Below are 15,462 nucleotides of genomic sequence, written 5' to 3' on the forward strand. Positions count from 1 at the left end.
CTTCAAATTAGTTTTAATTCAATTACTTAGCTTGGTTAGACTGATTTTGTGGATTAGGACAAACGCAAATCGAAACAACGGAATCAGATTTTTCTGTATCATTTTCAACCTTGCAGTTAATATTGGACAGCAGTAGTGACTGGATCAAAAGTCTGTGTTTTCATCACTGGCAAAAATCTTGCTTAGTCATGTGTACATGACTAAGCAAGATTTTTGGCTGCATTTCCACAAGCACGGAAAATATAACTGACTGTGGTACAGATCTGGCTTTCTATATTCTGACAAATATGAGATATTCTGCATAATGTCTGATGTAAATGTAAGTTAAATCTGATCTCTTCGTGGTTGTGCCATCAAATGTGGACATTGCAAAGAATAGCATGTTCTGTTCTTATGCAAATGTAACCTTTTGATCAAAAAGTCTGTCAGGGAACGCCCTCCCTTATCTCTGTGATGGGTTGGCTCAAACCCTGTCTGTTGGTCAGTGACCCCTCTGCCCTGCTTGGCTGTTCCCACCAGTCAGCTTAGGTAGTATAAAGACACACAGAGGGTCTAAAGCCTCTCAGACAGACTGACTTACAGCTGTCAGGTGTCTGCACTGCTTGTCTTCATCATTATCATCCTCTGGATCGCTCAACAGAATTAAAGAGTCATCGTCCTCCTTGGGCAGGTTATCAGTGGTAGTGCCAGCGCTATATCTTCAAAATGCAGCGACTGGGGTTAAGGGGAGTGTTGTTGCTGTGTTGTGCAGCAGTATGTGCGTCTGGGATGAGGAGAGAGTACTTCCTCAAGATAGAGGAAGTGTCTTGGAACTATGCCCCAAGTGGGATGAACATCATTCAAAACCGCACACTGCAAGAGGATGAGTGAGTACAAACTTAGTACATTGTCTTGATTACGTTGGAAAGATTATGTTGTCTTTCCAATAGCCACTTCACCCCCATACCATGATCTCAATTAAGATGCATGGATGTTTGAGCATTGTCATTTTTTGACCCACACTGCTCAACAATTTAACCTTCAATGTCAAGTATTGCAATATTATTACGACAATCTTCACTGTTGTGTGAAAACCTTGTATCTCGAAAGAAGGCAACTTTTAAAGACATGACAAATAGCCTTACTTTAACACTTATTCCATCTCTTCATCAAAGAAAAATTCAGTGTCACCACGTGTAGTGCAGAGTTTCCTTTGGAGAGTGATTCTTTATATTTGATGTGCTTTCTGTGCAAAATGCATTTTACATGTTTACTTTTACCCATTTAACCAATTACTTATGTTTCATGTGAACTATTTATTTTGTAATTTTTAACCTCTCTGCTCAGCATGCTTTAAAAAAAAAGAAGAAGAAGAAGAAGAAACCGCAGTAATGAATTGTGTTCCACAATTAATACATTTATCGAAATAATCTAAATAATAAGACCGTTTGTGGTTAAAATCATGTCCGATCATGAGCAGTGTTTGTGGGTAAAAAAGGTATATTGTACATGCTCACTCACTGTCATACTGTCACGACTTACTGGGAAACTTGATTAGATCAGAGCCATCGTTAATGTTATGAGTTACACCTCTGCTTTCCCTAAAATCACAAATCAAAATGTCTGATGTGAAAAGGCCCTAAAATTTTTAGCCAATCACAGGTTTTTGTAATATTTTAACTGCAACCCATAATAATCCTCGTTCTCTGTCTCTGTAGAGAAGCCTCCGTCTTTTTAAAGAAAGGCCCCCAGCGCATTGGCTCCGTCTACAAGAAGGCTGTGTATAAGCAGTACAGCGACGCCACCTACAGGACAGAGGTGGTGAAGGCGGAGTGGCTGGGCTACCTGGGACCCCTGTTGATGGCCGAGGAGGGAGACACAGTGACCGTCCACCTGAATAACACGGCAAACAGACCTTACAGCATCCACTCACATGGACTGAACTACAGCAAGGGCAATGAGGGTGAGGCATTAATGAATCGATGGGCAGCCTTAACAGGCTGATATATGTGTGACTCTGTGTGCTTGTATCTTCAGGAGCCCTTTACCCAGACGGTACTGGTCCAGAGCTGAAGCGTGATGACTCAGTGGCTCCTGGTACAACAGTGACATATGAGTGGAACCTCCCAGAGAGCCACAGCCCAACATTAGAGGACAGCAACTGCCTGACCAGATTCTACCACTCCCACGTTAACCCACCAAAAGACATCAACTCAGGACTGATGGGACCCCTCATTGTCTGTAAGAGAGGTACTGGAACCTTTTTTAACTTATCTGGTGACGGAACTTAAGTACATTTATTTAACTGATGTAATATTTTCAGGTACTTCTGCTTTAGTTTTAATTTTCTGCTTCTATATCGGCTACTTCCACTCCATTCCATTTCAGAGGGAAATGTTGTACTTTCTGTACTTTCTGTGGTTTATTCTGAAGGGGAAACCTACTTTAAGGCCCAAACAACGTTTCCCTCATTTAACTTCTTACTATCAACTTATCAATTTTTGAGCCAATCGTTTCACCACAAATTAAACTATCAAAAATATTGCTGGATTCTTGTCAAATCTGTGAGATCAGCTGTGGCAATACCAAAAATCAGCATCCAAAATAGTAAGAAGTTAATTGAGAAAATAGTTGTGTAGGGGCACTACTTACTGTAGGTTTCCCCTTCAGTACATTAATGCATGTTATCCTAAAATGTCCTCTCTCCACTCCTCTGTAGGAACCCTGGACCTGCATGGAGACAGCTCAGGAGACTATCTTTACGCTCTGCTCTTCATGGTGTCAGATGAGAACTTCAGCTGGTACCTGGACGACAACATCAGGACGCACATTACAAATCCTGCCAGTGGCCTGAAGGAGGATGAAGATTTCATTGAGAGCAACAAAATGCACGGTGAGTGGTAGTATCCAGGTACACATACGCATACTCATATGCATACACATACAAATACCTTTAACTCTGATTTAATTGCAGGTATAAATGGTTTTCTGTATGGTAACCTGCCTGGACTGAGCATGTGCCAAGGCAAGAAGATCCACTGGCATATGATTGGCTTAGGCAATGAGGTAAATATTGTATTTTTAATATCATCATCATCATCATCATTATTATTACTGTTGTTAATAGTTGTATTATTATTGTATAGTATTATTGTACTATTACTATTATTAATGGTATTGTTATTATTATTATTATTATTATTACTCCCACGAATCAGAATATTGTTCTAGTTGCATGTGTCATATTTAAAAAAAAAGTCTTAATTGAGGCACATAACCAACCAAAGTTCAAAATATGCAACTAGCCCTTTAATCCTTTAATTTTTCATTTTCATATTTTCCACGAAGATCATGCGATCGGTCGCGTGTGTGTGCGCATGTGTGTACACCCTTAAGTGAGTGAGTGAGTGAGTGAGAGAGTGAGTGTGTGAGTGAGTGTGTGAGAGAGTGAGTGTGTGAGTGAGTGAGTGTGTGAGTGAGTGTGTGAGTGAGTGAGTGAGTGAGTGAGTGAGTGAGTGTGTGAGTGAGTGAGTGAGTGAGTGAGTGTGTGAGTGAGTGAGTGAGTGAGTGTGTGAGTGAGTGAGTGAGTGAGTGAGTGAGTGTGTGAGTGAGTGAGTGAGTGAGTGAGTGTGTGAGTGAGTGAGTGAGTGAGTCTGTGAGTGAGTGTGTGAGTGAGTGAGTGAGTGAGTGAGTGTGTGAGTGAGTGAGTGAGTGAGTGTGTGAGTGAGTGTGTGAGTGAGTGAGTGAGTCTGTGAGTGTGTGAGTGAGTGAGTGAGTGTGTGAGTGAGTGAGTCTGTGAGTGAGTGAGTGAGTGAGTCTGTGAGTGAGTGAGTGAGTGAGTCTGTGAGTGAGTGAGTGTGTGAGTGAGTGAGTGAGTCTGTGAGTGAGTGAGTGAGTGAGTGAGTGTGTGAGTGAGTGAGTGAGTGTGCGCCTCTGTGTCTCCCCTCGGCTAATCTTGCATTCTGCTGCAGCAAACATAATGATATTTTTGGGTGCCCATGGCTGCATGCTCAAGAGCCTCTCGTGGTTGTGATGACTCACACTGTCTACAAACAACTTTCACAACTATTTTATACGGCCATTGGCTGCCTGCTGGCTCGTCACTCACTGCTCTCAACCATTTTGGGGTGTTTTCATTCAATCACACAATACAGCAGTGGTCGTAGCAGACCCGTCTTGCCGAGATCTGCTTTCTACTGAGTGAACCTTTTGTAGTTATTGTCTGATTTGTCTTTTTGAGCACATTTAGAAGAAGCTCAAGCTTTGTCTGACTGGGCCTATATTGACAATATGTTAACGTATACTAACAATACCAAGTACCTGTAATAGGACTCACATTTATTGTCTGAGTGCATGCAGTTCTAGTTCTCATTTTGTTGGTGAAAGTCTGAACAGTAACCGTCACATTTACAATTGCATCTGGCCTCTGTTGACAGTTTGTTGAAAAAACTAAATTTGTGAACATGTGTTACTTTTTTGCAGGGCTGCTAAACTGGACTCACAATAGCCCACATCATGTCTTGGTGTTAGCAGCAAGCACCTGGTCTTAACCCAGTTTAAATGTATTTTATCTGCAACAGGTGGACATGCATTCAGTTCATTTCCATGGCCAGATCCTGACCACTCAGAACCACCACACAGACATAATCAGTCTTTTCCCCGGCTCCAGCACTACAGCTGAAATGGTAGCTGACAACCCTGGACACTGGCTGCTGACGTGCACTGTCAATGACCATTTGATGGGTGAGCCGACTTCCTTAATTCTTAATTTGATTCAAGCAAGTCCTTTTGTCACCCAGTTGGATAATGAACAAATTTGTTTAGTATTTCTTTGTGAGTTTTTGTTTTGTGGTTTTGTCCAGCTGGAATGCAGGCTCTGTTTGAGATCAAGAAGTGTTTCCCCATCGTCCACAAGGCCCGGCCACACGGTGAGCTCAGACCGTTCTTCATTGCTGCTGAAGAGGAAGTCTGGGACTACGCTCCTACGCCGCCTACTGATGGGTTGGTTACTGCACACACACACGCACGCACGCACGCACACACACACACACACACACACACCTACACACACACACACACACACACACACACACACACACACACACACACACACACACACACACACACACACACACACACACACACACACACACACACACACACACACTCTCACAGAAATTGTCCAGGCTAATCTTCATGATTCTGTAAGAGACCTGCTAATAATTTGTATTGTGTGTTTGTGTGTGTGTGTGTTTGTGTAGTGAAGCAGATATGTTTGTAACTAGAAGTCAAAACCGTATTGGAAGCCGCTATAAGAAGGTTCGCTATGTGGAATACACGGACATTACCTTCACAACAAAGATGCTACGCAGCCCAGCGGAGCTACACCTTGGAATTCTGGGTAATCCAGGCTGGGCAGGGGTTGGTTGCACTTTTTTTTCCAGAGTCAGCGATGCTCTGGAGGCACAAATAAACTCAAATTAGTACAGCCAAACATGCTTATTACTCAATGAAAAATGCTATATATCGATAGTATGGTATGTAACGAAATATATTATATGTCTTGCTCCCCTTTCTGGTTAAAACTTTCCATACAACATTGGACTGTTTCATCATTGACTAATCTGCAGATTACTTTTTCATTTTTTATTCATCACAACTTCCCAAACATTTTCAAATAGCTTGTTTAGTCCAACCAACTGTCCCAAACAACCAAAGATATTTGGGTTACAACTAAAAACAGCTTTAAAAAAAAATTCTTCTGACCTTCTATAGCTTTGTTATTGTTGAAGGAGGTCTTTGTTCATATTTTGGACAGACTTCGTCAGATCACTTCAACAACAGTTTGCCAGTTCCAACACTAATGTTTGAAATATGTCGGCAGGATTTTGTTAACATGATGAGATATCTCCCAACATAGTGTCATCTAATGGTCCTTTGTCCTAAATGTGTGCTTGTGTGTCCATTTGTGTCCATCCATGTCTCCAGGTCCTGTGCTGCGAGCTGAAGAGAAGGACACTATCAAGGTGGTGTTTAAGAACAAAGCCAGCCGGCCTTACAGTATACAGCCTCATGGTGTTCAGTACAGTATAGAACAGGATGGGACGCTCTATCACAATGAACTGGAAGGTTAATACAAGCACATGCACTCACACTGTTATCAATGTACTAGATTATACTTTAGACACTTTCTTATCTTGTTTTATGTCTCCGTCTTTCCTGCCCTACACTTCTTCTCCTCCTCAGAGTCCCATACAGCAAAGAAACTGCGGGAGTTGAAGAGGGAACCAAGTGAGCTAAAAGCTGGAATATTACAGTGCCAGTCTAAGTTAGCATGCATTAACATCATTATAATATTCCTCTTTCTTTTAATACATTTAGGAGTGGTGACCCCTCCCCCAGCTGCTCTAGTCAGACCTGGAACGTTGCACAGCTATGAATGGACGGTGCCATTGGGTGCTGGTCCAGTCCAAGGGGAGGCCGACTGTCTGACCTATCTGTACTACTCTGGAGTGGACCCTGTTAAAGACACCCACTCTGGACTGGTTGGACCGCTCCTTATCTGTCGTCCTGGATCACTGAAAAAAGGAATACAAGTAAGAAGAGGGCATCACTAAACTTATGTTTGATCAGGTCACATCCCATTAAATCTGGTGTTTCCAGTTATGATTTGGGGGATATTTGCAGTATATGTGGACCTAAATCTGATACATATCTGGCTTGTGGCAAGAAGGCTGGAGAACAGCTTCAATAGAGGTCTGCCATAGAGGGACACAGAAAACTGAAATGTATTGATGAAATCACAATTAGACACCTTTCCTCCTGATCCTTCTCTCTTCTCCTCATGTAGAAAAACTATAAAAAAGAGTTCCACCTCATGGCCACTGTGTTTGACGAGAACCTGAGCTGGTATCTGGATGAGAACATTATGTCCCTAACCACTGCTCCCATAGAGCCTCCTTTTAACAAGGAGGACGATGGCTTTATCGAAAGCAACAAGATGCACGGTGTGTAGGCGACGCACACTCACACACTGATCACTGGCAGCTCAGCTCAGCTTAGCTTTTTCCCTTCATGATTTTATCATTTTTGAGCTAATCACTGTATGTTTTGTTTCTGTGTCTTTCTGTTTTAGCAATCAATGGCTTTGTGTATAGGAACCTCCCAGGCCTGACCATGTGTAAGGGGGATACGGTAACATGGCACGTGTCAGGACTGGGTTCAGAGACGGACATCATCAGCCTTTACTTCCAGGGAAACCGCTTCATCTACCGCCAGAACAGACGAGACACCATCAGCGTCTTCCCTCACATCTCACACACTGTCACTATGGAGCCAGACAGCATGGGTATACATCTCTCTGTCTCTCTCTGTCTCTCTCTCTCTCTCTGTCTCTCTCTCTCTCTCTCTCTGTCTCTCTCTCTCTCTCTCTGTCTCTCTCTCTCTCGCTCTCTGTCTCTCTCTCTCTCTCTGTCTCTCTCTCTCTCTTTCTGTCTCTCTCTCTCTCTCTCTGTCTCTCTCTCTCTCGCTCTCTGTCTCTCTCTCACGCACACATGATTGTACTTCTTACTTGTGAGAACCTTCAGTGACATTGTTACAACTTTGTTTTGATCTCACAATTCAAACAGAATGAGAATATAACGTGTGTGTGTGTGTGTGTGTGTGTGTGTGTGTGTGTGTGTGTGAGAGAGACCGAATGATTTCAAACATTGGGTGTCTGGGATAATTATTGAGCCGAACGTGTACATTGTGTATTTCTGTACATATGATGATTGTGTTTGTTTCAGGTCAGTTTGAAGTGGTGTCAGCCACAGTGAACCATTACCGTGGTGGGATGAGAGCCAACTACACGGTAGCGAAGTGCAGCATATTTCAGCGTCAGGGTGAGACTATGTTGCGCTCAAAAACCTACTACATCGCTGCCATGGAGATGGACTGGGACTACTCTCCAAACCGTACCTGGGAGGCTGAGATGTTCCGCGGTCATGAGAAGTACAGTACCACCTGCACACACCAATTTATTTTTTTCCCCTAAGATGTCAAAGTCATGACCCGACCTACTCTGCCTGTGTATGAGGAGATAGCTTGGTTGGGGTTAGGGTAATATCAGGGTAAGCCAATCAGAGGCAGAGTAGGGCGGTTCATGCCTTCGCCATCGTCGGAAAAAAATATCGTCCCCTGCACATGTACAGCATGAAAACAGTTGCTTAACAAATATCTGGACTTCTGCAGACAGTTGGCGGCAAAATTGGCCTCCAAAGATTGATGACAGCGGAAACCATGCACTACCTTAACATGCATGCAGTTTATTTTATTATACAAACATTGTATAAAACTTGAAGGATAAGATAAATGTTGATTCCCTGAATATTTCTTACTGTCCACAAATGTCAGAAAAAGACCAAAACCAGCAATGCAATTGATCTGACTAAGAGGTATTGCCTTTTAAGCTTGATGCATCTTAGACCTCAAGTTTTGCCCCAAAACTATTAAAAAACCCATCAATGAGCCATATTGTTGCTGTTGGTGAGATGTTACTTCAGTACAAACACACATTATTTTTGAGTCAATCCCACACACCGGCATGCAGCTGAGCACCAGACATGGAGTAATCCGTATAAAAATGGTGCCCAACAAGTTCTCTGTGTACTCCTGTTTGAGTAAAGTTTTCTTAAAATTCCCAGCTGTTTTAGAAAATGGAGCCTTTTGAAAATGAGATTATTTATTGGAGACGTGTTTATTAAAGGTCTTGCGAAGGAACCAGAGGGGCTGAGAGATGGACTAACACATTGTTGGTTTTGGTGTTTTCATGGGATTTTTTAACAATAAGAAAAATGTACAGTAGAATACCACCAGTCTTATCCTTTAAATCTAACTTTGCACTTTTATAAAACTTCTCTCCTTACTATTTCATTTAACTCTGCTCAGTTATTTATGTCAAGATGAAATAATATTGTACCTAATGTTTTTTGTTGTCTTTAGTGTTTTGTATCTTTTGATAACCAAACAGCAAAACACAGATTCATGCACAAAGACATTTACATGCAAATGGAAGTGAATGCTTAAATACATCCGCATGAGGTGATTGTACCATAAACACACACAACATTTAATCCTCTGCAAAATAAGCCCGTCTCTCTCCCTCCGCAGCCCTGCTTCTGTCTTCCTGGACCAGCAGGGTGGGTTTATCGGCTCCCGTTACAAGAAGGTGGTCTACCGCCAGTTCACCAATAACAAATTCACCAAGCAAGTGGAAAGAGCAGCTGATATAGAACACCTCGGCATCATGGGTAGGCTCTCAGCCAGGGCAGCAGGAATGCACAAACTGTGATTGTAATATAAAAGCCACAAAAACTATGTATGAAACATCTTGGATTTATGTTCCAGCTGGATTGGTCTTGTAATCACAACACTTTCCCGTCTTCCAGGTCCAATGATTCACGCTGATGTGGGAGACAAGGTGACGGTGGTTTTTAAAAACATGGCGTCCAGGCCTTATTCCATCCACGCCCATGGAGTCAAGACAGAAATCCCGGCAGTTCATCTCACCCAACCAGGTAGTGTGTCTACCTGCTTGCAGACCATCAAGAAATATTGGAATTAATCCCAGAATGCAACATTTTAATTGTAGATTTACTTCATTATTATTGTGTAACAAAGTTACAATTTTCTGAGAATACCAAAAGGACTCTGCAAAGGTCCTTCACTTAGCTCTAATATACTTTTTTCACATAGTATAGGATTCAATACCTAGAAACATGTCTTTCCTAGGTGAGACTTACTCCTACCAGTGGTACGTTACAAAGAATACAGGACCAACCACAGAGCAGGAGGAGTGCTTTGTGTCAGCATACTACTCCACTGCTGATGTTACCAAGGTACGCCACACACACACGCACACACACGCACACACACGCACACACACGCACACACACGCACACACACGCACACACACACACACACACACACACACACACACACACACACACACACACACACACACTTACCTCGCCTCCCTGCCTAACAGGACCTGTACAGCGGTCTGATTGGTCCGTTGGTGATCTGTCGCCGTAGCTGGGGCAGGTGAGTGTCTCTGCATCATTTCATGCAGCATGTACTGTGTGCGTGTGTGTTTTCAAGGTATGATGAGGCAGGAATGAATTTTTGTTCTGCATCACAAAACAATATTATAAAGTATTTTATAGAGTGCTAATTTACAGCTTTATAAACTGTGTTTCTTTCAGGAGTCTTGGTATGAAAAAGCAAGTGAAAGAGTTCGCGCTGCTTTTCCTGGTTTTTGATGAGAATGAAAGTTGGTAAGTGGAGTCTAACCTTAAAACTAACTATGAACTGTTTAGACCTTTAGTAGTTAAGGTGTCTAATTTAAATGCAAAACTGATTTTGTCCCTTTACTTCATGGTATCTAAAAAAATGTTCTTTTGGTTTTATATTCTGAGGTTTTGAAATTGTCTGAAATGTATGCCGCCACCACCATACAATGGAATTGATTGGAATTTCAATTATGGTAATTAACACTGTCAATTTGAAATACTTACTTTCTGTAAACCCTCTCACAGATAATCAGGATAATCCACACACTTTAATAATGTCAACATTTTCCGTTTAGAGAATTTCATCAGTAGATGGTTCAACAGTGAAGTTTATATGCAATTTTATCGGGTCCCACCTCATATCCTTTTATTATTATTATTATTATTATTATTATTATTAATATTATTATTATTATTATTATTATTCCAGGTATCTGGATGAAAATATCAGGACCTACATCAGGAACCCTCGCACAAACTTGAAGGATGATGAAACCTTTATAGAGAGCAACAAGATGCATGGTGAGATAAAGATAATCTTTATCAAAATAAACGGCATCATTTTGACCGATGGTATTTGTTTTTACTTTCGATGTCGATCGAAATATTCTTCATGTCTTTCCAATATGTTTGTTTGTGTGCTTTTCTGTATATGCAGCCATCAATGGTTATATGTATGGAAATCTGAATGGTCTAAACATGGAGGTGGGTGATAAGGTGTACTGGTACCTGATGGGAATGGGCAATGATGTGGACATACACACCGCACACTGGCATGGGCACAGTGTGGAATATAAGGTATACAAGACAAACAAACTTGCAAGACATGCCTACACAATCACACATTACGCAAACTAATACACACAAATTCCAACTATTTTTTGCTCTTTCTCTCCAGCTGGGTGGAGGTCCTCATCGTACGGATGTGTATGAGCTGTTTCCAGCAACCTTTCAGGTAAAACCTCAAAACATCCTGACGTGGCATCAACTGATTTAATTTGTCTTATTATATTCACAACTTCAAGGGATCAGTGTCGTAAAAGGTTATTGTTCATCATCCATTGGATTGTAAAATATGTTAAAATATTATCTTCTCTTAAAACAGGTTACAAAATTCATATAGACACACCAAATAAGGAATACAGATTAACTTAAAATATTTTTTGCTCACTTTTAAAAAAGGAAATCAGGTAAAAGTATTGTTTTAATTGTGCTGCTGCATATATGATATAAGTGTTCCTTTGCCAATCCTACCATCTTTAACAGCAAATATATATATATATATATATATATATATATATATATATATATATATATAGAACTTAAAATGTTAGAACATTTTGCATCAGTCAGTTGCAGGAAAACTGGATTCTGTCGGTTCAGTGTTGTCAAACATGAATAAAAATGAAACTTGTGACTCACTTGACGTTTCCATCCTCTCCCTGTTCAGACTGTAAAGATGCGTCCTGAGTATCCTGGTTCCTGGCTGCTCCACTGTCACGTCATTGACCACATTAAAGGTGGCATGGAGGCGATGTATACTGTTACTGAGAAAGGTAAGAACACTAATTGGGCAGGGACATGAATTCAGGCTTGGAGAAATGCGAGATAATGAGTATGCTGTGCAAAGAGTGACATGTTTGTTTCTCGTCAACAGCAAAGAAGAAGGGAATCTTTGGCTGAACAGTTGAGAAAAAAGGATAGAAGACAGCCGAGATGAGCTGACATTTTATTTCAGGACCCAATTCATTAAACGCTCTTCATAAACTCATCTTAATGTGAACGGTTACTTGTGCAGATAATTACATCTCAGAATAGACATCACAATTCATAAATAATAAAATGTGCATTTTTAAAATTGTCTATCTGCTTTGATATTTTCCCAAATGACACTGAAGCCTGTAAGAATACTGAAAAAAATAAAGAAAAATGTAAAATGAATGAACAGTTCTATATAACTGTTATGTGTGGCATGTAATGACAGCAGTCGGGCAGCAGGGGGCACTGTAGCCGTAGAGTTGCACTGTGTGCGGAAACTAAAATCATTTATAACACAAGTGAACATTGTTGTCTTCAGCGATGTAACTCACATAACACATCAGCAGGGGAAACATGTATCCTTTGGAATAACCTTTTGAGTGATTACTGTGAGGTAGGGATGTAGTGTTGCCTTGCGCATGATTTTAGCTGGTGCCCATTGCATCGCAACCAATCATTGTGTTCATACACTCACACACAAACTGCTCAGCTTTATGTCTTTCAGAGCAACACTTAAAAAAACATTTTTATGTTTTAATATTATGTTGTAGGTTATTCCCTAAATACCTGAATAGTCTTTCCAACTTTCCCTAATGAATTTAAGATGGGAGTAACTGACGCTGTTCATTATTAGGGTGATTGGCAACCCAGCAAATACGGCCTATTTAATAGGCTAGTTATGTTGTCGTGGGATTCTTTGTAATAATAGCATCAAAATAGTATTTGTAAAAATAAAAAATTTAGATTTTCTTTCATTCCAACATTATAACTCAAAACCCCTAGTAGGCTGAACAACATTTACTGAAAAAGCATGCAGTACATGTTCTCTAGAGGTCTCATGCTTGGAGGGGTAAAAGAGAAAACTTAGGACTGAAACAAATGTTAGCCTAATGATGTACGGTTAGGTTTCACAAGCATGTACATGAAAGCCACCGGAAACCTGCAATCAGGATATCAAGTTGTTCATACTTTGACACAAGCAAGGGTTCAGTCTGATCCACCAGTGGATTGCAGTAATATCACTTTAATGCATATTTAGCAACATTAGCAGTCTACGACCTGCAAGGCTGCATCTCTACAGCTACAGACCAGTGTGAAGCAGCTCAGATGTCGCTGATGCATGTGTCTGTCTGTAACTGCTGGGCTATGTCTTTTTGATGCAGTGTGATCATCTGACTTTCTACAAACATTATACACAATAACACTTTAAGTGCACCGGAGGGATGCAGGAGTAACACATGCTCGGCTTGACTTGACCAATATGTTTAGATGAAACTAAGGAAGCAATTTAGAAAAGCAACTGACAGTTCCTCTTTTCATCCAGCTGATGTCACTGCGAACTAGGAAATTTGGATCCACCTCTGACTTTTCAAGATGATGCAACTATAAGCCTTTGACCTTGTCAGTGTCCCACAGAGGAACCTTTGAGAGGGGATCCATTAGGAGCAGTTAGTCCGCAAGTACTGATGAGAAATTGAATGGCTCCAATCTCTCATACACATCTGTGTGCCACGTGTCCTGCAAATCCTGTGAGCGGTGTCTATGATTCCTGGAGTCTAGTGTCACAATGAAAGTGCTCGACAAGGCAGTCTAGAATCCTGGAAGTTAATCCCAAAATAGAAGATGCTATGAATCATTTTAGCATGTCCCAGACTCAGATAAAAGCCTCAAATATATTCAAATAAATATGCAGTTTGACAGGCTTGTGAGGAGCCACTTTATTCTGACTTTGCCCCTTTTTCATTGTTCAAAGGGATCTGATATTGTGAGGATCAGCTATCATCACCAAACACACACACATACCAAACACGTAGACGCTCACACACTCACTGAACTGAGAGCAGATCAGTGTCTTAGCAGCCACCTGCAGTGCTCCATTAGCTGACTAGGAAATGGAATTTAAAAGATTCAGACCATGAAATGTGGCCAATAATGCCAGCTCTGATCTAAACCTGTACTGCATCTCAATGATGTGCCAAACTGTTCTGTCATATTCAGCTGGTAAAACTTTGCCTGATACTCGCTCTCACTCGGCTATGGTGACTTTACCCGAGCCATAATATGTTGCTGTTTAAGCCTGCTGAAGGAGACAATTTAAAGCTGCAATTCAGATTTGAAAAGAACAAAATAATAAGTATGAAAGTAATGCTATAGCAACATGCGAGGCTGTGACTTTCAGACAAATGTTACCCAAATAAAACAGGTTTAACCTCTTTACGGTAGCAATGGTAACATATGTTCACAAACACACAGACTGCACTGTCCTACAGGCAAAACAGGTGCATGAATCTAAAGGCAGCTTTAAATACCTGATGCAAACTAACTTTAGGCGGGTGAGAAAAGACAAACAATTTAAGCAGTCAAGTTACATAAAGATCCGATTTTCATTTAACTGTACAATAACTCAGGAACACCATATTCAAGCCAGAGTTGGTCTTGCTCAGGCTCACAGGAAAAATAAATAACAAATCACAAAATAGGAAAAATCCATGGCTTCCTTCACCCCTCTAATCGCATGTCAAGGTTGTCAACACTGCTGGTAGAGACAGGGAGTTCATGTGCAAGTGTTCATGAAAGGAAGTGGACCTTGAAATGTCAAAAAACATTTAGAAAGCAAAGTAAACAAGATGTTACAGTTATCCTGTATCTGGGGCCGGATGTGTAAAGACATGTGTAGACATTTGTGAATTTGTGTTCCGAACGTAGTTTCTTAAAAGTAACTGCTTAGTATTGGCTGTGTAATGTATTTGTTTCACTCATCTAGTCAGTGTTTATTTTTTGGGACTGACCCACTTCAGGACATGTTGAACTTGCATGTCTATAACTCATGTAACCTCAGGCCGGGCGTATCTGACGACCCTTGTATGAACTGTAGTTTCATGCCACTGTCAGTAAAAATGGCAAGACTTGCAGAGATAGGTGAGGATTTTGGGCTGCTGCCTGCTCGTGTGTCTGCAGACCCAACAACATCAAAGAGGCTCAAGGCGGTCTCACATGGTCCACCAAAAAAAGTAAGAAAGGTTGAAGCTTTGGCTCTCAATGTTGGTAATCTTTCATCAGAGTTTGCTCAGATTAAAGAGCTCCTCCTCAATCTCCAGCCTTATAATAGGGAGGCCAGCTCCTCTTAGTGACTCCGCCACAAGGGACTCACCTTGTTTAGAGGATGATGTACTGTCAACAGTTTGTGTGATGATGGGCAGAGCGATAATTGAGATACAGGGCATCTGATGCTTTTTCTCAGGGGTCGGATGGTGGGTCTTTATATGGATCAGAGGCTGGCCATGCCACAAGGAAGCCAGCTATTAGGATGGCTTTAGCATGGCTGGGGCTGGATAAAGCTCCTGTAGGAGCGGCTCCTTTGAGTGCTTCTTTCAGGCAGACGCCACAGCCTTAT

General features: G+C 41.2%; 1 protein-coding gene across 1 annotated transcript; it reads left to right on the top strand.

Annotated features, from left to right (window-relative positions):
• Window positions 1-705: 705 nt before the first annotated feature.
• LOC306776115 (ceruloplasmin-like) lies at window positions 706-12,078 on the top strand (the record flags this gene model as incomplete). Its single annotated transcript, XM_079266709.1, has 24 exons — window positions 706-866; window positions 1,698-1,942; window positions 2,017-2,229; window positions 2,699-2,872; window positions 2,954-3,045; window positions 4,560-4,722; window positions 4,842-4,980; window positions 5,241-5,380; window positions 5,968-6,108; window positions 6,226-6,270; window positions 6,361-6,575; window positions 6,830-6,986; window positions 7,115-7,327; window positions 7,767-7,971; window positions 9,130-9,269; window positions 9,408-9,536; window positions 9,751-9,857; window positions 10,007-10,062; window positions 10,224-10,295; window positions 10,741-10,832; window positions 10,969-11,108; window positions 11,209-11,265; window positions 11,761-11,866; window positions 11,968-12,078. 24 exons carry the CDS (start codon window positions 706-708, stop codon window positions 11,991-11,993), a joined length of 3,228 nt encoding a protein of 1,075 aa, XP_079122835.1. The 3' UTR covers window positions 11,994-12,078.
• Window positions 12,079-15,462: the final 3,384 nt, after the last annotated feature.

The sequence above is a fragment of the Melanostigma gelatinosum genome (assembly GCF_949748355.1).
Source record: "Melanostigma gelatinosum genome assembly, chromosome: 4".
Lineage (NCBI taxonomy): Eukaryota > Metazoa > Chordata > Actinopteri > Perciformes > Zoarcidae > Melanostigma > Melanostigma gelatinosum.